This window comes from Bombyx mandarina, chromosome 10 (genome assembly GCF_030267445.1).
Source record: "Bombyx mandarina strain Sakado chromosome 10, ASM3026744v2".
Classification (NCBI taxonomy): domain Eukaryota; kingdom Metazoa; phylum Arthropoda; class Insecta; order Lepidoptera; family Bombycidae; genus Bombyx; species Bombyx mandarina.
In genome coordinates, this window is record NC_143217.1 from 12,351,233 (window position 1) to 12,377,219 (window position 25,987).

The 25,987-nt window shown below is 34.6% G+C and overlaps 1 protein-coding gene across 3 annotated transcripts in view; it reads right to left on the reverse strand.

Annotated features, from left to right (window-relative positions):
* centrocortin (cerebellar degeneration-related protein 2-like) overlaps positions 1–25,987 on the reverse strand; it is an 82,746-nt gene that overhangs the window by 4,766 nt on the left and 51,993 nt on the right. The window contains exons 1-3 of one of the 3 annotated variants that reach the window (XM_089730439.1): positions 19,418–19,890; positions 869–981; positions 219–367 (exon numbers count right to left, since the gene is read on the reverse strand). In XM_089730439.1, coding sequence (XP_089586565.1) covers positions 219–367; positions 869–981; positions 19,418–19,511 — 356 coding nt within the window. In that variant the 5' untranslated portion in view covers positions 19,512–19,890. Of the gene's footprint in view, positions 1–218; positions 368–868; positions 982–9,485; positions 9,783–19,417; positions 19,891–25,987 lie in introns of those variants that run through there. The other 2 variants (XM_089730438.1, XM_089730440.1) reach the window with 2 other exon arrangements.

Here is a 25,987-nt window from a genome sequence, read left to right on the forward strand (position 1 = left end):
ATATAAAATATATGTAGGTTATTAGCATTAAATATTTTCAAGTTCGTATAATATTTTATTTTGTTGAAACATTTTAGACATAACGGAAGTGATTTTAAAATCAAAATATATAAAAGATTTCATCCTTCTTTGAGTGTTTTCGTATTAAACATCATCGATTTGCACTGGATGTTCAATAATCTGAAGAGATTCGATTTGATTACAGTAAAAGTACTTACGACTTAATGTGTTTCTTGTCGGCTGCATGATCGACAGCTAGTCTGTGGTTAGCTCGTTCTAAATCTTGAATACTGAGTTCCAGTTGCTCATAAATCCTCAACCTTGAATCATTCACCTCTCGCAAAGCAACCGTTTGCTTTGTAAGATACTGAAACAACAAAATAATTGCATTAAATTCAAACGCCTAAAGCATTTTTTATATAACATAATAAAGTGTTAAATTAACATTAAACATGTTTTTTTTGTTGTAGCTTCAAGGTTCCGGCTTTGCGTGCTTTATTATTTTGATTTTAGTGATCAAAATAAAAACAGAACCGGGTAACTTATTTATTTAATCGTACCGGTTTTTACCTCATATAAAAACCTTTTGACTCGTTTTGTTTCATATCAAAATGAGTTAACATTTTTCATTTCGAGACTTGAATTGTATAATTTGTATAGTAAGTAAATTAGATAACGAATTAGTATTAGTATGTAGCTAAGGTCCAAATCCTGAAGGAATGCATAAATTTATACGTAATTTTATGGAAATACGTACGTAACACGTGTTTGTGATTATTTTTTTGGGTTTATCGTGTTTGTGCGTGTTCCGGTTATGTCAAACAAAATTTTTATGTATATTCTAATATTATATATTTTATTCACTTACTTCGATTTCTTGTGCTTGATCTTCAATAACATTTTGATGCTGGCGAAGGGCTGTCTCGAGTTCCTTGTTGCGTTCGAGTAGGGTTTTCCCGAGTTCGGCCGCCAGTTGCAAATCTGAAAACGAAAGTCATTTAAAGAATCCGTTCCTCATATAGCGTATTTAAAATTTAACCTTGGCCGAGTGAAGTTTGTCAATTCTAGTTGTTTCAGACTGCTTATATGCAACAATATGAAGAAATCTCATTTTGTTGCGACGATTTGGATACTAGGAATTGTTTTAAGCCATATCTAGTAATAAAACAGTAAAATGAGCTATTAAATTTCTTCGTCTATAATAATAAAACGTAATTCAATATTGAATATCTACCAAGGGAGCATCATTGAATTTCGTGAAAGTCATCGTCAATGCTTTCCTTTTATTGATTCGAATTCCAATTTAAATATCATGAATCAGCACATTTCGTGGGCTAGTTACTAATTAAAGGAGTGCATCGAGTGAAACACCTAAAACCTGATTAAATGAATTGCTTGATGATTGATGGGAAACTCAGAATTAACATATGCGAGTTATGCCCGATGGCTAAGACAGGTTCTTATTCGGAGTACAATTGATTGACCGGTAATCGTTAAAAAATTACAAGAAACTCAGACATTTTGCAATACCGTATTATACATTGCTGGCCAATGCAGTATTTTGTCAAGCAAAACAGATACACGAAGAGTAAAGAACGATGGACTTATAACAACAACGTGAAAGGCAAAGTAATAACCTTGTCGAAGGAACAATGCTAAAATAATACTTAGATTTCGAATTGAGGTCAATGAATACGTATGTATTGTATGGAAGTTGAAAGTAGACATTGGGATTGGAGAAATTATGATTGAAAGTCTAAACAGATTTCTGACAAGTAAAGGTCAAAAGGTAAACGTGCACCTAAGAAAACATAATACAAGAAACCACAAACAAAAAGAAAAAAAAACTGTACATGCTAACTCAAGCTAGCATGGTTCATAAAAAAGACAACCAATATTAATATTTAATTGAAATTATTTCATGATCGTTTCCCTCGTTTCGATGATTAGATAAATAGGGTTGAAAATATTTTTCGCTCTAAAAAGCAAACTTCAATGAATAGTTTATTACGCACCTAAAATCACTTAAAATGCAACCGAAAAAAAAAAACGGTTTTAAAAATAACCGAAGAATTACAGAGCGCCGTCTACATAAACGCAACAACACGCGAAACTATTTTGTAATTTGCATTCCATTCTGGTACCATTAATACATAATCTTTGTTTCTCATTCTCATTTGGAATCGTAACAATCGTGTAACACAGGTAGTCAACTCGGCATTTATCGTCGTTCGCATGCAAGACTTTGGTGCAGTCACGCGACTTTGATGCTTCCACATTTTCAATTAATGACTATGCCAAGTTTTTTTCACCACAAATACTAAGTATGTTCAAATAACACATATTTCGTACAGAGGACTGATCTATACTTAATATTATAAAGAGAAAAGATTTGTTAGTTTGTTTGTATTGAATAGGCTCCGAAACTACTGAACCGATTTGAAAAATTCTTTCACTGTTTGGAAGCTGCACTATTCCCGAGTCATAGGCTATAATCTTTTTTGAAAAAATTAGGGATACTTATTGAAACTCCAATAATGTAACCCAAGGTGTAAAAAATTACCTAAAATATTCTTTACATCACGTGCCCTGCGAAAATTATTGGTGATTGAATAAAAGAATGTACTACGACTTTGTAGAACACATTATTATTTACAAAAAGTGTCGCAACAGCATGTGTCTAACTATTATAGTTATGCCGCAATAAGTGTTATTTTATTTAAAAAATAAAACAACGTCAAATATCATTGAAATTTTTGTTGATCCGAGCGGAGCCGGGCGGGCCGCTAGTGTGCTAATAATTTGATGGGCTATTAATTCGATAGGATGGATATGCCGTCCAGGCTTCGGATTGGTACTAGAAACTTGCATCGTCATTATTAAACTATTACAATTACAATCGTATTGTCTTACGAATATCAGCATCTGCCCCATTTTTCCACATAACCTCCTCTTACCTACCTATTACTTCATTAATATTTTCTAATTTGATATTTTCTTCGGTTTTGCGGGGCGTTATTTATTCGTTCGTGCCCAAGAAAACAGTAGAATATACGAAACCTCGGAAATAATAATCATCATCATCAAAAATCATCATTCTCCTGCCCTTCTCCCAGTCACCTGGGGTCATGTGTTTTCTCCTTCCATACTCCTCTATCATATACCATTTCTTCGCTCATTCCTCTCTAAAACGTATCGTCTTTCACGCAATCTATCCATTTCTTCTTAGGTCTACCTCTTCCTCTATATACTTCCATATTCATAGTTAACACTCGCTTACCAACCCAAGGGCGGATCCAGGGGGGGGGTCATGGGGGTCATGACCCCCCCCTGAGCTGGTCCCTAGGTGGACCACATATTGAACATAATGATTTTAGGACACAATATATTGTTGCTCCTTATATTGCTCCTTAATTAATTTAATATAATATAATAACTTTGTATGATGGCAAATGTTTGGGAACGAACGCATCGAAAATTTGAATTTTACCGCGCCGCACTCGCGCGCGCTTGTCGACTACGTAACGTCTAGGTCTTTCTCTACGTTGCGCAGACTTAAATCGTGGCTAAGATCTTCAATGGTTGAAGATCGCCTAACCGGACTGGCACTTCTCCACGTTCATAAAAACGTACCCATTGACGTAAATGATGTAATAACGCGTTTCGGGAAAAGACGTAAAAGAAAAATTGATTTTGTTATTTAAATACCTAGTCAGGTCATAAGTATTGTCACACAGTAAAAACTTTTCTTTTAGAATGCTGGCCACAAAAAAGTTTATTGAATTCGAAATTCGAATTGTTCATGAAAATAAAAATGTATACTTTTAGAATGTTACTCATTTTTAAATATGGAGTGGATCCTTAAAGAAGACCGTGTTGCAGTTATGCGTTGCATCGTTGCGGTTACGCGCCAATTCAAATTTTTAACATACTGAAAAATTTGAATATAACCAAAAGATTCGTTTATCGTACCATCAAACGATACAATGAAGACTCTAGTGTAGATGACAGGTCAAGAAGTGGTCGCCCTCGGTCTGTTAGGACTCCAGCAGTGATTAAAGCTGTGAAGGCGCGAATTCAAAGAAATCCCAAACGTAAGCAGAAACTGTTGGCCCTTCAGATGGGGTTAAGCAGAACCACGGTGAAAAGGGTGTTAAATGAAGACTTAGGGCTTCGGGCATATCGAAGAAAAACAGGACATCGTTTGAATGCTCGTCTAATGGACCTGAGACTGAAGAGATGCCGCGCTTTGTTGAAGCGGTACGCGGGAAAAAAATATCGGGAAATTCTTTTTTCGGATAAAAAGTTTTTACCGTAGAAGAGAGCTACAACAAACAAAATGATAAGGTGTACGCACACAATAGTGAAGAAGCGAGCAACCGTATTCCGCGTGTCCAACGAGTTCATTTTCCATCCTCGCTCATGGTATGGTTGGGAGTTTCTTATTGGGGCTTAACAGAGGTACATTTTTGTGAGAAAGGTGTAAAAACGAATGCAGTTGTGTATCAAAATACAGTCTTGACGAACCTTGTGGAACCTGTTTCTCATACCATGTTCAATAATAGGCACTGGGTATTCCAACAAGATTCGGCGCCAGCTCATAGAGCGAAGAGCACACAAGACTGGCTGGCGGCGCGTGAAATCGACTTCATCCGGCACGAAGACTGGCCCTCCTCCAGTCCAGATTTGAATCCGTTAGATTACAAGATATGGCAACACTTGGAGGAAAAGGCGTGCTCAAAGCCTCATCCCAATTTGGAGTCACTCAAGGCATCCTTGATTAAGGCAGCCGCCGATATTGACATGGACCTCGTTCGTGCTGCGATAGACGACTGGCCGCGCAGATTGAAGGCCTGTATTCAAAATCACGGAGGTCATTTTGAATAAACTTTAGTGTCATAAGAATCTATGTTTTGTTAAGTTCATTTTGGTATATGAATGGTTACATAATGGATAAACTTGTTTCAATTATTTTACATTAAACATGTGACAGAATTTATGACCTGACTAGGTATAAGTATTTTGTCTGTTTCTATTTTGTTTGTTGGAAACCCTTGTCGTAGCACTTTTGCGGAGTTTTGCGTCATACCCCTCGACATACCTCTAGCTGTTATGACAAACCATTCACCACGGTTATGGAATATAAATAAGCTGCCTCATTCCGGGCGTGATAGTGCTTCTCTGGATGTCTTCAAGAGAAGATGACAATATGTACGTGTATATGTACAAGTTATTATGTGTTAAGTTTTTCAAGTGTACAATAAAGAATAAATATTTTTAAGTACAGTACTTACGTACATTATTAAAATACCTACTTTTTACTTGTATCTTTTGTTATCAAATTTAAATTATAAGTTCTTGACTTGACCATGACTATGTGACCCCCTCCTGGCACCAAAGCTGGATCCGCCCTTGTACCAACCTCATTTTCATTTCGTCTCATCACATGTCCATACCATCCGAAACGCGCACTTCTCAACTTCTCTGTCACAGGTGCCACTTTCAAACTTCCTTTAACATATTCATTCCGTATTTTATCCATTCTCGTTACTCCGAACATCCATCGCAACATTCGCATCTCTGCTGCATGCAATTGCCTTTCATCGGAAATAATAATATGACAGTAAAATACTCGAGATTAAACCGTAAAACTAGTTTTAATAGGTACTTAAAAGTGCTAGTGCATTTTGTAAGCTTTCACACCACTGTCTAAATCAAGTAGCTGTTCTTCTAATGCAATTAAGTGCGACCTAATTTCTCAAAGTGAGTGGCATTCAGATGTCTCATGTCAGTGCACTCCAGTAAAAGCTTGACATCAAGTAGACTTTGAAAAATATCGGTCCGCGCCTTGCCTATCTAGGAAGACGAACTAAAAACTGTCGCCCATGATTTTGAAAAACTGTTTCGCCTAGGTTAGGAGGCGACCTTTTAAATTATCGCCGTGCCGCGGGTATGGCAAAATGCTGTAGTAATAGCCCACAAAAACGATATTCGATCACTTATGTACTGCTAAAATTAATTTTATAAACTTTCGGCGGTCATGAGAGTGAGATGAACATGATGCCAATTAGCTATGGGAATTTAGACGGTGGGGGCTTGTATTTCAAAAAATATTAAGAGCCGGCCAGTTTCTGATCGTTGTAAACTTTTGGAGTACCTTGATATATTTTGTATTTACAGTATATTTACATCTTTTAACGTCAACAACCAATCAATAATACAGTTTTTAATTTGTACATTATATTAATAAGGACCACTTGGGGTCCATTAACGACAATTACTCTGCAAAATCCTTGCAAAATCTAAATAAAAATACTCATTGATCGGTCAGAAGAAGATACAGAAAAAAAGTTATAGCTACGTAACTTCTACCGATAAAAACTAGTAAATAAATTATCGAATGCTTCTTGTACAATTTTTTCTCGTCCTTATCTCGCACCGAAGCGTCTGTTTTTTTACGGTTCAATTCGCTACACCGTTGTGGGCTGCAAGTCAGTAACCTGCCTTTTATTTAGTGAAACAAAGAGATATTTTGATTTTAAATCATAATACTACAAACATAATAAATAATACTGTCGTTTGGCAAAACAATCAATGAAATTACAAGAAGTGTATGAGTATATGTACTTAATTTTTTTTATTTTGTGAAGAAAATCGTTTCTCATTTATTTTCAATTTTTCAAGGATACTTTGCTTACCAAAATCTAAACAAATTAGTGAGACAACAAAACAAGTCTGTTATTTATTTAAAATATGTTTATGATAAATTCGTAAATGGTATAGATATAATTTCGGCTAAAAGTAAGTAATATGCGATTCCGATATTGAAGAAATATATAAAGTTTAATCAAATGAACACAACTATGAAGTTGGCACACAATGCACAATACTCTCACAAAATTACCAAACTTTCTCTTACAATCACGCTTAATGTTATTAGACCATAGTTTTCGATGGCCAAAGACGAGGCTGTCATCATTTTCAGTAACAATGGTCGAATGGGTAATGCACTTAATGCAGATAACAATGCAAGCAGCAAAGCAGACAATGGTGCAGCATTGACTAATATCTGACAATAAATACGATTTTTAAATAAAATATAATTTACATAACTGAGTAATTATTTATTGAATAGTTTGTCAATGTCTTATTTGTTTTTAAAATATGCAATTGGAGGTTTTATGTCGGTTATTTTTAGCGGACAAGCCGCTACGTGTAAGTAGCACTATTTTGAAACAATCTGAGTTATCTGCGAACGGAAAACGCTCTAAGACAATAAACTAATTGCTTCACACAAAAGACAATGCTTAGATAATTATTGGTAATGGTATGTAATTAGTGTGATTGTGGCGCCTCTACAATGACCTCTGCACCGTGACATTTTAACGGGGCCTTACATTTACTTAATATTCGGGTCATTTCAGGAGGAATTAAAGGTAAATTTGTGCAGATGCATTTACTGTGTAAAAATGAATGCTATTGTAAATGAGATTCCGCTTTCGCTTTAGGTTATATTAAAAAAATATATATATTTCACGTAAAATATTTAAATTATTTGACGGATTTCAGTCTGTAAAATAAGACACTCTCGTCTCATAATTTTTTTTTAAAGTTAATCAACGAAAGTCGAATTAAATTGTTTTTATTTTTATTATAGGGAAACTATTAAATATTTTCGAATATATTCAATTAGGTAGAAAGCAGAAAATTTATGCTACTTAAAAGATGTGACTTAGAGATTTGGTAAAATGTTACTTTACACGAGTTTTCCTATTCCCGTTTTCCCATTTATATTTATCTAACATTAAGTATCATTTTTGTTGCATAATGAAATTTAGAAAATCTTTAATAAGTATCTAGGAATCGGCATTGTAAACAGTTAAATATTCCATTATGCTTGCGGTAATGAACATTGTCCTCTTGAAATGTCAATATTGATCAACAACATTTCCAAAACATGAAACAGCATATATAAGTAGTTCGAAGGAGTTGAGGAAAATGCAAATGTACATTTCATTGTAAAGTATCAGACAGCAACAGTACTTTCATATCATTCGTTTACTAGTTTAGTCACGGCTGATAGTGTTAAATGCGTTTTTATATGCTAATTAATATTTTAATGTTGTGTTATGTGGATTCACTTTTACAGAGATTGCATAAATGCTTCAAAAGGGAAAAATAACTTTATATAAGTTCGTGGTCCGCATACGTATCGTTAATTTTTTAGTGATGCTTACGAATACGATCCAATAATGATTGCTTACGACGAATTAGCTGCATATAATATTTATTTTTAATTAATGTTATGATGCTTAGGTATATCGAAATTAAGAACAGATTTTGCCGACCTTATGTTTCAAAGTTGGCAGAGTTAGTGCTATTTTCTATGGGTTCCAGGACACACAAACTGCGCCAAAATTAAGTGTTTTATGAATGAAAAAGACAAAAGGTTTCCTTAATAGGTATTTAAATAGTAAATTCTTAATAACAATAATGTAGAATGCACACTCGTTTGTATCCGACTATGTACATTAAACAAATACATATTATCTAAATTAGGAAAGTTATCATATCGGAACTCATTTGTTTCGAGGAAAATGATAGACATTATTTTTACTGAATTAGATTTGATTAATTTTTATTTATTATTATAAACCCAGAGTCGTTTTAGAATAAAGTATGAGATTATTCGAATGTAATTCATTTTCACAATGGTTACATTTAGTTACAAAATATATTTATTATATGTTTTCTTCAGTGAGATCATTGAGATGGACATCTGAAAATTCACCAAAACTACGTATGCAAAAAACGATTATTTATGACTCGCGCATTATCTGTGGAACAATTTGAATGTTTAAAACATAATTGCGTCAGTGTTGGATTTAAAAAGATAAGGATTGCATCGGTTTTATCATCAAAACACAAATAACTCTTTATCTAATTGTTAACCAGTTCTTAATCTTTTCAGGATTCATATTTTCGTCAACGGAATAGTAAATGCTTAATAATAATTATGAAGAACAGGGCCAACGAATTAGCCGTCATTGTATCAATGTGTTAAAATAGTGTCACGAGTCACGAGCAATAAATAGTATGAGTATTCTCCTCGTTAAACAAGTACCATTGAGCGTGATATATTTTTTTAACCAAATACAGTTTTTGTATAATCTAAGGATATTTTTTGGTAAATGCCAAAGACTGTTGAGCGCGTACTGCGCGATTGCATTATCAAATATAGACTAAGTGCATAATTCTTAATAATCTATGCATTTGAAGTAAAGAAATAAAGCAATAGACACCAATTCTCGATGATATTTCGTTTTAAAAATTTTAAACGAAAAAGATGCCATTGCTGCTATAGTACATTGGTCGATAATTCCATGGACTGTAAATTATACCTTTTTTTTTACTTATAAATTATTAGCGAGTCTACAGTGCCAACGTCGACAGCGGAGCCTCTCACGAGACCTTACAACACAAACCTTCAGTTCCTTGCAGGCACTCCAGCTCGACGGTGTAGTCCCAAAGATCAAGAGAATTCAACCCGTTCAGCTCCCAAGAATTGAATGAATCGCACTGTTCTTGTTCCTCGCTCATTTTAACGTCCAAAGTTCACTGACGACGTGTACGTCGCTTTCAGTTAAGTTGCAGCCATATTTCGTTGTTAAAGTTTTGATGGTCGCGACGGCGCGAGCACCGTGGCGTCACAGAACAGACTGAGCTGGTCTGACTCAACCGAACCGCAAAGCAATTACCGCGCGCCATTACCCGTCATTCCGAATCTACATTCAATCTCATTTCTTTCGGCTCGCCTCTACAAGAAGACATTAAACAAAAGTTGTCGTACTTACTAGCGTTGTTCATAATCGAACAAAAAACAACCTAGTCGATAGCAGAGAAAGTAATTTACGGTTCTGCTTCTATCTAATCAAGGAAGTATTTTAATATGTAAAATGTATGTGACGGTAGACGGTGCGTTTACAGAACATTATTTAACTGATATGAATGATTTTTACGTATGTACTATATGGAGTTAGGAACATCAACTGTTTTGTTTCAGCTTTTTTACTGTTAAATTTTTCACAGTATTGTGAATAGAAATTATTGGTATAGAATAGCACCATCCAGTCCTCTGATGTCTATGATGTGATTGAGAGAACTAAGGAATTTACCGGAGAATGGATAGTAAGAGTTCTATGAATATTATACCAGCATATTAAGGTCGCATTTACTGGCGAGAGTTGCATGGTTAGGCAGCACAATTCGGCCTATTTCTGACGAGAAGAACACATGCCTTCCAGCTTAAAGGCTACGGAGGCCGTGATACAATTAAGATTTCGAACTCGCATTCCAAGGTGGGTGGTGTCATTCATATCATAGATAATACACATATTCTCATGTCTATGGTCTTTGATAACTAACATTAAGATTCCATCTACAATAATTAAAATTAATAATTAAAAAGGCGTTTTAACGTTAATTAAGGTTTTTATTTATAATTGTTTAATATCCTAAACTGGTAGATGAAGGCGGTCCACTAGATGTTGCTTCCGGGTGGTAGCGTCATAGGCAATGCCAACCAAAGGAAACCCGACCGCTACCATTGTTGATGACATAGGAGATAACAAAAAAATTAATTATAAGCACTTTGGAGAAATATTCGTTACAACACTGCTAATGACTGTACACAAGCTAGATTTATTTTTTTAATTAGAATTCGCCTTGAATTTTCATTCGAAAGGAAATAAAAACAATTGTATTTTAATATACACAGCTCGAGTGATCTAAATTTACGAGCGAATCATTGCTTCTATGTTATAAAATAATTAAATTTTGGTCTAAAATAAACTTGTTTTTGAAGGTTATTCTGAGGTTTTTTTGTTTATTTGTATATTATTATGTACAATGTAATTAGTAAGGGATCGTCATTACATTAGGTAAAACTTCATCAGCGGAACGTACTTTATTTCGTTGTGCACAATTAAATATATATTTTTATAAGTATTGCGTAACATCTGTGGCTTATTGCTCTTTGTGCATTTTTTCTTGCGATAATAAAGTGAATGTAGAAGTTTACATTATTTTTTATTTATAAATTGTTCACCGCGTATTTCGCACATTTTTTTTTTATTGTAGTTAAATGTGCTTGTAGGTGATTTTTTAACGAAAAAAATTTAATTAACCGAAGAGGAGGAATATTAATTTGATTATCGTTTTTATAATCATGAGTACCTTATATATGAATTGATAACTGTTATTTAGATTAGCGATACCAATTGCTATTCATGGTCATAATTCAAGGGCAATGAGAAATTAATAAAACTATGAGTCAATTAAATTAAATTCTTTAAATTTGATCAACAATAGCTTTACTTAAAACTAAGCTGTACGAAAGTAAAAAGTCGAACTGTAATGCGTTTGGAACAAATACCTAAAGGTTTTTGCACTAATTTTAATAGGATCAAATCTGTTTGGCATGTGTATGGGACAGCTGCGGTACATAGTTGAAAAACGGCGGGCTAGTGTGAGTCGGATAGTGCCCAAGTGCTGAATTACGTAGTTTAAGGATAAAAATGTTACTCAAGAAAATATTTTCTAAGGAGATGGAACTAAAAAAAAAACTTAAGATTCCTCCTATGGACAAAATAGTTTCGGGTTATAATGGTTATGACATACGGGCAAGCAGACGCCACGAAAACTAGAAAGGTTCTGTTTTAACCAATAAAAAAAAGGAAGTGTTCCGAATTTGAATTATATTAAGATTTTAATTAAGCACCGTAGCTAAACGAGGCTGTTTCGATGTCTTGAAGATCTGTTGACCTAAATAATACATTTCTAAAAATATTGTTATTTGGTCTGACAAAGGTGCTTTTCAACTTAATGAAGCAATACCTTTCAAAATGAATACTCTCAACTCTTCCAACATTCCGAAATACCGCCAATAGTTAGCTAATAGCCTAGGGGTAGGGTGGTGGGGTTGAGATGCACCTCACGTGGAACGCCTCAACCAGTCATCCTGCCTTAGTTGAGTCGAAGTGGTTCGTTGACGAGTGTTAGCCGATTCAACTTCGACATGCTCTGCTGAAAGCCTTGACAATCTTAGTACAGACAGATGATGCAGTAGCTCTAGGTGGTTGGTGATACATCGCACGTTCTGAGTAGTTTAGTTTAGTAAAACAGACAGTAACTTGTACGATCCTCTGACATTCTAAAGAGTTTTTCGATGATTCAGGGAATTTGAAGATGAAGAAAGGATAATTTTGTTGGGCGACGAAAGAAATGGCAAGTTTTAATGAAATGTTCATTCAAAGGAAAATTGTAACAACAAACTTAATGTTACGGAAGGATTTTGTATCAAAACATTCAATTATGGAATTCATTCTACAATGGATCTCTTCGCAAACAAAAACAAACATCAAAAGTTAATTCGCATGCTCTGAAAACGATTAGGTACTCATTGGTCAATTCACTCGGCCGGTGTGAACACTAATGCATTGCGTCAGGCGTTCGGGTGCGTTGACATGTTGGCCAATTTATCTCGATTATCAACTAAGCATCATATTACTTGTCACAGAGTGCGTTGATCACCGTTCACGCAACATAATATTAAATGCTTAATTACCGCCGACTATAATTAAATTGATACAAAACCAGCTACGCTCACGCTACGTCGACTAGGTAATACGCTTGTGTATTTTGAAATTGGTAAGAGATTCGGCGTTTTCGTATGAAGATATCTGACTATACCAGAGTTCGAATCTTACGGCATGTACCAATTTTTATGTAAAGATAAATATGTACTTAATATACAGTATTAATTACGACATTGCACGCAGAGTGTGTATCTGTGAAATTAAGATAAATCTTTAAAATAAATTGTATAGGAAATGAAATGATATTACAGCATCGAAAGTAAAATCATTTTTCCATTATATCAATTAAGTAAATATTTTTCTTTAAAAAATACTTAGGTACTTCTATATTGCATTTAAAAAATTGAACTTTATATGTTCTCGGCACTCTGTTTATTTCAGCTTCCTTGTTCATATAATCATATTAGTAAATATAAATCTTCGTGGTAAAAATCATTAATAAAATTGTTTCGATATACAATCCCTAGGTTTTAATGACCGTGTCAAATTCAAGTGTTTTCTTTTTTTAACTCATCAACGTGCTCGCAGTAGCGCTTAAGCTGCAAATGTCGTTTTATGTAACATAACAGACATTACAAAATTATTTGCTACATACGACGCCGAACCAGAGTAATCGGTATCAACAGACATGACGAAATAAGTTTGTTGAGTTTGTTCGCTCTTAATCTTTAAATTAATACGTGAAGCGAAAACTTTATACTATAAACTTATACCCCTTTTCAAGATTGAGCGGGCGGAGGAGAATGAAATTTCCCACACTTATAGAGCATTTAAAGAAGAAGTGCAGAATGCTAATTTTTTTGTAATTATGCAAAAAAAAACATTATATCAATAACATTACGCACACTACTATGTATTTGACAAACACACGCATATATATACTCTTTTGTTTATTGTTAAAGTCTGTGGTCAGATTGAGAATAGATTAATATTGTTTGTCTTTAAAAATATTTGTTTGTAGCGTAGCCTTGGCGAATGCTGTGAAGAAGTAAAGCCTTTGACAATAGAACGATATTAATGCTCTAACTTATAATTTAAATTAATAATTATGGTCGAATTTCATCCTTCTTTTTTTTTATGATTGAAGAATTACTGGTGGCCCGGAGGCCTTTCCAGTTTCACCAGGACAGGTGGGCGAGCAAAGGCTCAGCCAGGAGGGGTGGGATTTGCTAACAGCTACCCGATCGCCTCCGAAGGAGACCTAACAGCTCAAGTGTAGCTGCTTCGCGAATGAATCTACTACCGGATCGGAATCGCGACCCGCTGAGAAGATCCGGCGAGAAACTCAGCGAGCTGATTCATGGGTTAGGTTGCACGGTGAACTCTTTGTCGAGTTCGACGAGTACAGTTACCGAGGTCCCTAAGCCTGCTCCGAGTGTTAGAGCTGAAGGCGTCTAATGCAAAGGTTATTGGATCTGATGGATCCGTAAGGACGTGTTTAGGGCGTCGACGGTGACTGGCTCCTGCGTGATCAGGATTCGGGGAGTAGTCAGCGGCGGCACCGATAAGGCGATTATCATGACGCATAGCCTTATCGAAGTACGAATTTCATCCACGGGACGACTAGTAAAATATACAAAGTAAAATAACTTATACCTACTTACTTAAGTACCTACTTATACTTACTTAAATAAGCTATTTTACAGATTTAATTCAGAATCCAAATTGAAAGAACTATTTTTTTTGTATTACAAACAGATAGTATAAAACGTTGTTTTAAACAAGAAAGCGTTCTGAAGTCAAGTATTCGCGGAAGAACGAGGAAGAGCTTGATTACGAGCACCGACGCAAATGTCAGTGACAACTGCGCATCAAGGCACCGAGAGCCGAGAACGGGCTTTATTGCGCATAGCTGTTCTGGATAGTAACCATACGTGTGTTATTCTGCGGGAAAATATTTCATTCGAATAGCCGACTTACGTAAATTATCTTCTTTTTTTTTTAATGCTTAGATGGGTGGACGAGCTCACAGCCAACCCGGTGTTAAGTGGTTACTGGAGCCCATAGACATTCACAACGTAAATGCGCCACCCATCTTGAGATATAAGTTCTAAGATCTCAAGTATAGTTAAAATCTACTTACTATATTATCAAAATAAAGTTTCTAACACTTTATGGTGTTGACCATGTGTACAAAACAGATGCTATAAGCTTTATACGTTAGTTTACATCGTTAAAGATCTTAAAGTTAATAAAGATTACTTTCGAAAAGCGGTTTTTACAAAAACACCGGAAAATGAACACGGTAGGCAGCGGCTTGGCTCTATCCCTGGCATAGCTGAAGTCCATGGGCGACGGTAACTACTCACCATCAGGTGGGCCGTGTGCTCGTCTGCCTACAAGGGCAATAAAAAAAAACACTGCTTCTGTACAAGTATAAATATGTGTAAGCATTTAATTCTGCTATGTATCCCTATTCATTGGTAATAAATAAATTTGATGATTTTTCAAGCGATTGTAACATTTTACTTAAAACGTAACAACTGCTTGAAATTTAACGTAATAAAACAAAAGCTATTTTCCTTTAAATCATAAATATTATCATAACATATGTACATATTTGTTGAATGACAAAATTTTAATTAAACTCTAGCACCGGTTTCAAAAAGGACAACATTCTTGAGATCAACTGCGGGAAACAAAATCAGCGGACCTGTCTTATTTTTATATTACCATTAATTTTGTTTTCCTTTTTTAAGCGCTCGACCTCTAATATTCTATGTTATGTAACATTTTGTTGTACTTCCCACACTTCATCTTGAAAACTTGTCGAAGTGTTAAGACCAACTTGGACGAAAGTGTAAAGGAGTTCTTTAGTGAATCTCATCCAATATCTTCGAAGTCCACGTAAAAAAGTGGGTTGGTAAGACCAATATACCATTAAGTATACCAAAATATTAATTAGAGAATACGAACATCATCCGATAGTAGAAGCAGTTCCGTATTATTCTCGTAGTTTATTTTTCTTAATCGGTAGAATCGTTATGATTCCATGTGGGATGGAATGTGGGAGTCCGAAGGTAGAATGATAAGGTTAGAACATAATATTTTGTGACGCTACCTCGCTCCATAAGATACTGAGCTACCCCTTGGAGAGGCTATCTGGAGCTTATCTAACTTGTGTCATATACATCGCCGCAATAAGCCGCTGGGCAGTCCCCAGGTTATTCAATATTGCAATGACAGCGTGAACCAACAATCTTTAATCAGTCTTTAAACTCACATTTTGGGGTCTCGAAATATTTAAGATGGCCGAAGTCACCAAAATAGTTATTTTCGATTCAATCTCAGTCGGGGTGGATCGGTGTAGAGAGAGAACTGGTTTCCTTCTCATGTTCAGCCTGTTCAGGATATCAGCTGACGAATCGCCAGGAATACTTACTACTCTTTTCTTCGTTTTTAGAATCGGTTCCCATAACACAATTTACTAAAATTATAGCTTATGTACTTACTCAAAATGAATGTCTTGAACTTATTTAGAAAAGACTGTCACTTTAGTATTTATCGAAAGTCGAATCGATTTGTTTTAGAAAGTAGATTAAATGTTTTGTACCAGCACTGATGTTGTTCACGGAAATTGTCTTATGCATTACTGTTTTAGATTAAAACTAATAAGCTCATCCATCACACTGCTTTATGAAAAAATATTGACATAAAATTACAAGGGGTAAATTAAATTGATTGAAATTAAGTAAATCCATGTTTTTTTTTATCGAAGGTCGAACTGTATCCAGTAACCTCCGTAAATATTAAAATTAAATATTTTGTTGACTCTAAAAAGACATGGATACCAAGACTTCGGTATATTCATGTTCCAGAAACTATGAACATGAATATACCGAATATAACTAATTTTACTATTGTCAGTATTAAAAGCTCAATAGAAATGATAATAGGGATTATAAAAATATTAAATTAAGAATTACAAACCAGAAAGGTCGTTCCTGCACTGTTGTTACAAGATTTAAATTGGCACTTGACATAAGATACTGCAGATAAGGTTATGCAAAAATTACATTAGAGCGTCATACATTCTGATTTACATTTGTTTACAAAATGATTATGTGGGCGTCATGTGTTGGGAACAGTTTTGTAGTTTTTCGGAAATTCATAGTTATTCGTAATTTTCTCCACATCAGCAATTCTCCCAGCGCTCAAGTTATGTTTAGGGGTGATCAATAATAACCAAAGATATAGAACACGAATAGCTTTAAGGTAATTAATTAAATACTAGTTGGTTCAACGTATAACATCGTCTAAGAAAAATGAAGTCTACAATAGCTACAAAATAACGGTTTTCTAGGTGTAGATATTTTTTACGGTTTTCGCGAATCGTAGACATAATTAAAACTACTTTTACGGTTTAATCTCGCGTCAGTTGTCCTTAGTCGTCCGTGTTCACGAAAACTGTAAAGTATTCCAAACGTCATAAATTATTTAATTATTGACAATAAAACACGCGAGATTAAATCGTAACAGTAATTTTAATTAGATTTGGAATAGCTGTTTATTAGATGTTAACTGTACAGTGATGTTTAATATGTTAATAATATATAGTTTAATAAATGAAACTTTACCGATGCCGTCACTTCAACCTTAAAATTACAAATATTACATGTAAGTAGGTAAGGGTGCCGGAAACTTGTAAATAACATGTTAGTGCGTCTCTGAGTAAAAAGGTTGAGTGCCGCTGAACTAGACCTATGAGGCCATCAATGAAAAACATGAGTACCGGATAGGGATTAATAGAATAAGACAAAAGGTCCTCCAGTGTCGAAGTATCCGGGATGTTTCCGCCTGTTAATTAGTTTGATAAGGTTGTATGTTAGATTAATGTTCAGCTTCATTTAAAATTATAATGTTTTACCTTTAAAAAAAAAACACTAAATAAATATGCCAAACAATTAACTTGAAATAAAACTTCACGCAATAAATGTGCAAAGACCGAGGTATCATTTTGTATGTTTTAATCGCTTATTATGTGACAGTTATATTTGTAATTAAAGGTCCATTTAGGTATTAGCATCAACAGTTCGATGTTTTTAATTGAACTTCAATTAAGTTTACCCCATTCAAATAGCTAAAGAAGTTTTTTTTTGTTATGATATTTTTTCCACATTTTAGCTATTAAATGGCTCTCCTGTAAAATTGCAAAAATGAAAAGACGTTAACAAATGCAAAAATAATTGGCAACCGGTCCAGTAAGTCGCATTCGTTAGATAGGTAACTCTTCACATCTGCATTCGCGGAATAATGCTGTGATCTCTGTTCAGCGTGGTAAGATTTTTTGTTTAACTCCTTATTTATCTACTTAATGTATGGTCTGTATATATTACAGCTCTCGTATTCCAGCTAGGTTAAAGCCCTGTTACAGATAACAGTTCGACTAACCGCATATCGCGAAACCTTAACCGGGAGGCGTGGGACCAGCGGGAATCCATTTTTTGTAAATATATGTATATATAGTATAAAGAAATACGTTTAATATTTAATTATAAAAATTATAATATTTAAAATGCTCTTGTAAATTATTTCTAAATAGTATTAAGCGATCGAAAATATTATGTTCAATATGCCGTGAGCAATAGGTTTTATTTTTCCATCCAATTAACGATCCTAATTCTGAAAACTTTTCATTATTTACATACCATATTCGTTAGTACGTAAAGTTTTATAATAAATAGACGCCTCGTAAACCGCACTATGTAATTCTAAACTTAGTTACCATAATATTGTAATGAACGACAATACTGAGTCACAGATTATACACTTAATATTTGAGATATTGAGTCACTGTAATAAATTAATCTGACACCTTTAACGTTTGTTTAAGAATTTTCCAGTATCATGATCGATTATAAAAATGCAACCAAACTTTTTAGATTCTAACATTATAAAACGTATAAACGTTTTTTAGTTTTGAGTTTGGGGTGACTTTTCTGCTGGGGTGATTATTATATGTATCGATTTTTGATCCCCACAAAGGGGTGCGTAGGGTGAATGCGCTTCACGGCAATTTACGGTTCTTTTGCGTCAATAGCAAGATGCACTCATCAAAAACAATTTCCTTATGCGTTATTCTTAAATTATCTCTATAAACTTATTTTGTAGTTGATAGCATTGAAAAATAGCGTGGTTTGTTTGTATCGATTTTGAGCCCTACAAAACTTGTCAAGCAAGGGGAGTATAAGGTGAATGGACGTCGCGGCATGCCATGGTCTTTTTGCATTAAAAACGAAATGCACTCGCCCAAAAGGGATACCCGGTATATGATCAGCGCAATCACAATGTCAGCTCCCGTCATAATGACTCATGATTGGTAAAACTTTGTTTGGATGACGTTTCTTTAATCGATATCAAGCTGAAGCCACAATCGATTCTTAGATAATTAATAATAACGATTACACAATACCTTAAGAATTAACGTATTTAAGTGAATTTTTTTTTTGTATTTAACCATCGAATGCGAGACGGACAATTAGCGTGTGACCGAAGATAATTGTACATAGTTGTGTGATAATATTTTTGTCATTGAAACAATAGATAACAATAATTATTTTGTATTTATAGAGGTTATACAATATTTTTAAATCATTGTTTGCTTTGTGCTCTCGTGTCGTCTCGGAAAATCAATAAGTTTGGTTTTGTATTGGACGCGAGTACGCTCACGTCGACGTGATCTTTGTTATAACTTGGCTATTTATTCTTTAATCTAGAATAAAATTATTATTAGAATTATAAAATTATATTATTTAACTAACCGTCTAGCATACAGCGACGTGAGGTGAGATCGTCTTGCTCCAACTCTTCGTTTCCACCGAATTTCTTCTTCACCAGATCCATTACTTCTGACATTGTTCACTGTTTATGGCACTACGCGATACATCGATGTATTCTTGTCACATAAACTAATCATAATGCGCAACGGCTCGGAGACCAGCTGATACCGCGTCTTCGGAATTTCACGAAGCGCGTTATCACGGTAAATGATCGAGAATAACTAAAAAATTTGACCGGTCGATTTTACATCTGCCGTTCAATGTCAGTATCGAATGGTTGTTCGATGTATGCGAGCCGCGTGTCCAGAGATCGCGGCTTCGTAGGGCTAGTGGCCGCACATGCGTTTCGTGCAGGTTGACGCATGCGCGGACCACAGCGCATTTTATCGACTGATTATTGTACAAGCCATGGCGTCGAGTAGGTACAGGACGCGTTGTCTCGCTGCGACTGACCGCCGCGATACCCACCTTCCCTCTCGTTCGTGGATGCAAATTAATTGAGCAATTTGCAGTAGCGACACGATGGCTCAAGGTCTACAACTCGCAATGTTTGTGTAGACATTACTCAACCAAGTAACCGTGAACTACGTTTATGAAATTAATGAGTAGAGTAGTAGAAATGTTCATTAAATATCCACCTATATTATTGTTAAGTCATAGAATGTTATATTTCACGATCTTTTAATTTAAATGAATAGTCCGCGAGTGCGCATGGGTAGGTACTTCCAGCACCCCGCCTATTTCTGCCGTGAAGCAGTAATGCGTTTCGGCTTGAAGATAATACTAAGACCTTAGAACTTACATCTCAAGGTGGGTGGCGCATTTACGTTGTAAATGTCTATGGGCTCCAGTAACCGCTTAACAGCACGTGGGCTGTGAGCTCGTTCACCCATCTAAGCAATAAAAACGAATAAAAAGAATAGCATTAATTAGTACAACGGTAGTGATGTTATATATCAATTCATACCTGTTCAGTTTGAACATCGAATATTCTTAAAAGATTTTTTCCCGTGCTATTGGTTTGTGTCAGGAGAGCTCGAAATTCAATAAAATCATAATCAAATTAAACCAGAATTGAATTTTCAAAGTTTTAGAATATACTTTGCTGAACATCTCTTTTGAAAATGTTAGTATTATCGTCACGGTCCCAAGAGTAATTAAAAGATTCCGTTAGAGAGATTTGCTCTAAAATTTGTTTCAGGCGTTAATTTACCAGGTTATTATTTTCCAATGAAATCTATAATTTTAACAAAATAAAATCATCATAATACAAAGATTATGCATACGCCTCAATCTAAGTGAAAAAATACCCTACGAATAGTTACAGTAACTTTCAATTGTCCTCAAATCATATATTTATTGTTGTTATGGATAGAGTTTGTTAATTTTGTTTTCGAAAAGACAATGCTGGTTCCGCTTTGAATAAATCGTGAATACAGTTAGGTACATCAAGGTGACATCATTGTTCAATCAATGACTTGCTGATGTCATTCAAAACTACTTTAACCGGCTCTGTAATACAAGTTGACACTGAAATGGCGGCTTAAGAACTTGTTATATTGATTATTTGGTCATTATTTATTCATGTGACGATAATCGAATGTTTTCTATCATGCTTGTAAGCGCGTATTTTATTATAATGATGGTGTCACTTCTTCAAAACATGTATAAATGTAATGTTATGATTTATCAACATGTACATACATAGATATTTATGTTTAAAATCATTGATTTCTAATCAGAACTAACACATGTAGATTAGCAACAGATAAAATTCAAAACTAATACATTTTTATTATCAATTTTGTTAACAGTACCTATTATCATGGCAGTTGATGATACACACGATATTATATTATTTATTACGTACCTAGGAAATGAAATCGTAAAAGTAGTTTTAAGTTTTAATTACGGTCAAGAATCACGAAAACCGATGAAAATTTTGGGTACTTTATTTTAAAGCAAAATATTATATGTATTATACCATGTAAATAAGTCGTCGTGGCCTAAAGGATAAGACGTCAGGTGGATTCGTATCTTGCGATGCAACGGTGTTCGAATCCCGCAGGCGAATACCAATTTTTCTAATGAAATACGTGCTTAACAAAGTTCACGATTGACTTCCACGGTGAAGGAATAACATAGTGTAATTAAAATCAAACCCGCAAAATTATAATTTGCTTAATTACTGGTGGTAGGACCTCTTGTGAGTCCGCACGAGTAGGTACCGTCGCCTTGCCTATTTCTGCCGTGAGGCAGTAATGCGTTTCGGTTTGAAGGGTGGAGCAGCCGTTGTAACTATACTGAGACCTTAGAACTTATATCTCAAGGTGGGTGGCGCATTTACGTTGTAGATGTCTATGGGCTCCAGTAACCATTAAACACATCGTCTACCCAATTAAGCAATAAAAAAAAAAGAACGATTACGTGAAATTAATATCAAAAGTAGAAAATGTATAATATGAAAACTATCAATTTCTTTAACGTTATCTACATTGTTACTCACGCCTCCAATTAAACAACAAAAGCTCAGGAGAAATAAATCAATTCTCGTTCTACATTTCCGTTACAAAGATCGGATAAGGAACAAATCTGTTTCGTATTAAAAATCGTACAGCACTTGCGCAATTATTTGATAGTAGTATAGGGACGTGCAATTTTGTTTTTCATGTTTTTGACCTTTGCAATTTTCACAGTATCGTGAAAAGAATGGTGTGGTGTTTGGAATTGCAACATCCTATATTTTCCCGTGTGACTAAGGAACTGTGTGCTTAGTGTGTTTTTTAACGTTCTCGATAGCGTAAAAGTTAACTCAAATTTGTATGCAGAATCATGACTTATAGGACAAATATGTCTTTCCTTCTAAGAACCTTGCAATAATGTTAACATACATAATGTATTAGTGTTGAATCGCAACAATGTAAGAAGTGGACAATCTAATGAATACGAGAAAGCTATAAGGAGAAAACTACCGGTCGAAGTCCAACAAGATATACCCTAAGTCCAATCAATACAAATAATATAACAATCACCCCGCACTCTGTATTCAAAGAAAGAATTTGTATCGTGAGACAGTGTGGGCTAATACTGGAAGCTCTCGATCCACTAACGGTGCTTTTAAGTACTAGGTTAGGTAGGGCTCGGCGAATAAATTAACCCAGACCACTGAGTTTCTTGTCGGATCTTCTCAGTGGGTCGCGTTCCGATCCGGTGGTAGATTCTGCGAAGCATGGCTCTTGCTAGGGTTCGTGTTAGCAACATCGTCAGGCTTGATCCCTTTGAACTCACCTACTAGCCCGGTGACGCTGACATGGCCTCTCTAGAACATCAGCTTAGGTAGAGGAATGCCATTGACTCTTAATTTAATTATTTTTAATTAGCCCTTAGGACGATCTATATTTTTGAAGGGTGGATGAGCTATGGCCCACTTGGTGTTCAGTGGTTACCGAAGATCATAGATATCAGCAACGTAAATGTTGCCAGTCATCTTGATACATGAATTCTAAGTCTTAGTTTTATAGTTCAGCGTTTGTTCGACCCTATAAACAGAAACGCATAGCTGCTGCGTTTAAGAAATAACTGGCAACCCTAATAGAAGGAGCGTTGGCTCGCCCGTAACCACAAAAGCTTATTCTTCTTACAACAATGGTTGCATTATTTTATTACCAGCGAAAGCACCTTGCATATTACGCAATGTAAACGACGATTAAAATAATTAATGACTAAACCTAATGACTTACATCACAGAGGACCTTTGATTCGATCCGTAACAATGAACTGTTTAAAGAGGCTCATTAATATATTTCGCAATTAGCCACCATACACGTATTTAAACAGGATTCATTAATAAATACTATTATATAATAAGAGATTTTTTCAGTAAAATTTCAAAGTTCAGTGCGAGTAAGCTGGTTTTTTTTAAATTTATTCTTGAAAACAAGCGGGTGGACTTAAATGTTCTTGTAATTTATCTTCAAAATCAGAAATTGTATCAATAATACAAACGAAACAATAACTACACGATTACCTGCGACGTATATATCAAATATGTTTAGTCAATTATTGTTTCGATTCATAGAATATTGCTTTAGAATTATAGTTTTAGAATTACAGGTGTAGAGAGAGAGTCGATATGGATATAAATTTTGTAACACTTATTACTAAAATATTTATTATTGAAGAACTGACTTAATTATTATTGAAAAAGATTACATTAAAATAAAATCACCTACTTGACATCGCTACAAATAAATTTGAAATTTCATCTCCTAATTTCACTTCTCAAAGTTCACTAATGTCAAACGACAAGCTTTACGTAAACACTAAAGAAGTTTCTTTGCAGTTTTATCATCGATAGATTTCTCTACTAGATCAACGATGTTAACAATGTAAACTATTTAACATATAATTTAGTATCATGAGAAAAATCGATGAGCAGAAGAACTCTTAATTATTAGCTTCAGTTATTGAAAGTGAGGTTAACACTAAATACATATGTCGGGATGTCTATCATCTTCGTGTGCTCCACAAGCGTTCACACGGCTTTAGAATGTTCTAGTATACATTGTCTGTTTTATCTAAACATCTGAATAATAATGTATGCCTCTTATTAGATAACGAGACACGCAATACTATTGTATAGTGAATGTTTATTCATTATTTTCTGTTACAAAATTAACACCTCCCGTTTTATGATGTGTGGTTTTGGGTGATTTATTTTTGCTATTGTTTTCACTTAAATGTAACAACAGATTTTATTTCTTAATTAGATAATATTTTCTATTTCTTTTTATGTACACGTAATTAGTTCATATCTTACAATAATACGTTTTATTAAAAAAGTATACGAAGATCATTTATAGGTAAATTCACTAGATACTCTATCGTTATATAATAATATTAGAGTTAATTACATTAAAAGAATTTGAAACCGTTACCAATTAACATTGACGAAAACTATCACTGAACATCTCAGGCACACACCTAGCAATGATGGCCAGTCAAAATGATGACAATTTAGTTAATCAATGATTAAGTAAGTACACGGTAAAAGAGCTCATTTCAAAAGAAATAAAGTCCTACCGCAAAATTACAAGGCAGATGGTTCGTAATAGCGCAGTAAGCACGCTGTAACAACGTTGCAAGTTCTGGTGTACGATAGATGTTTTCCTAGATCGCGTGCCGACCGGCGCGGCGTGATGTTAGAAAATCATTGTGTCATTCTAAACAGCATTCTCATACTGATTGACAGTTATAATAAATTGTATCATCATTTCATTGTACATATTTTGAATAAAATAATTAGGTATGAGATTAATTGTGCAATATTCATCCTCTGACTTCTTGTAAACCATTCTTCCAAAAACATAATATTTTAACTGTACCATCCATATATATACAAGAATGTTGTTTGTTTGTTAAAAAGCACCCACAATTATATAAATCGTATGGTGAGTACTGTCAATTTAATACAAGATACCCTACTAAACTATAACTACCTACTGTTATCAAATATAAATACTCGCTACTACCATACAAACTGTTATCCTATGACTATCAGAATATTTAATAAGATACCAAACAGCATAAGAGATCTTCCACTAACTCAATTTAAAAGAAAATTATATTTATGGCTAATAGATAAGGCTTATTATAGTGTGCAAGAATTTTTAAATGATAAGTGTTGTAAATAATAAAATATTAGAATAAGAAGTGATAGAATGTAAAAATAGATAGATTTAGTAAATTTTGTTAGAATTAATATAAAAATAAGTTAAATTTTCGCATGCCTAAACAGGCGAAATATATGAAACTATGTCCTATATCCATAATATCTTGTAAACTATATTTCTGGCAAACAAAAATTTTCTTCTTCTTCTTCTTCTTAAATACGCACCCGGAACGGAATGGTGTAAAAGTAGCATCTGCTTAATTTTAATAATTGATGGAGTAAAAAAATGGTTTTTTTTATGCAATACCTATCGCATAAACCAACATCATCCGTTTATGCTGTTTCTGAAATTGCATTCACAACCGAATAGTGGATTATAAAATTATACAACGGACAGTTTAAATAAAAGGATAATTAAAATTCTTTTCAAATTTCTATCCGATGTTTACTAGTGGTAGGACGCCTTGTGAGTCCTCACGGGTAAGTACCACCGCCCTGCCTTAAAGCAGTAATGCGTTTCGACTTGAAGGGTGGGGCAGCCGTTCTACTGAACTAAGATCTTAGAACTCATGTCTCAAATTGGGTGGCGGCATTTATGTTGTAGATGTCTAGAGGTTCCAGTAATCACTTAACGCCAGGTGGGCCGTGAGTTCGTCCACCGATCTAAGCAATAAAAAATAATAATCAATGTCAGAAGATCATGATTGAGCTACGGCCAAAGACTTGGGTATGAAAGAAGACAAGTAATGTGAGGAGGGGGTGACCTAAAAAGACGTGGATATAGTGTGTGAAAAACGCTGTGCGAGTGATGCTTCTTCGACCCACGTAGTGGAATAGGGGATATGGTAATATGGGAATATGGTTTCCGATAGCCGTCAAAC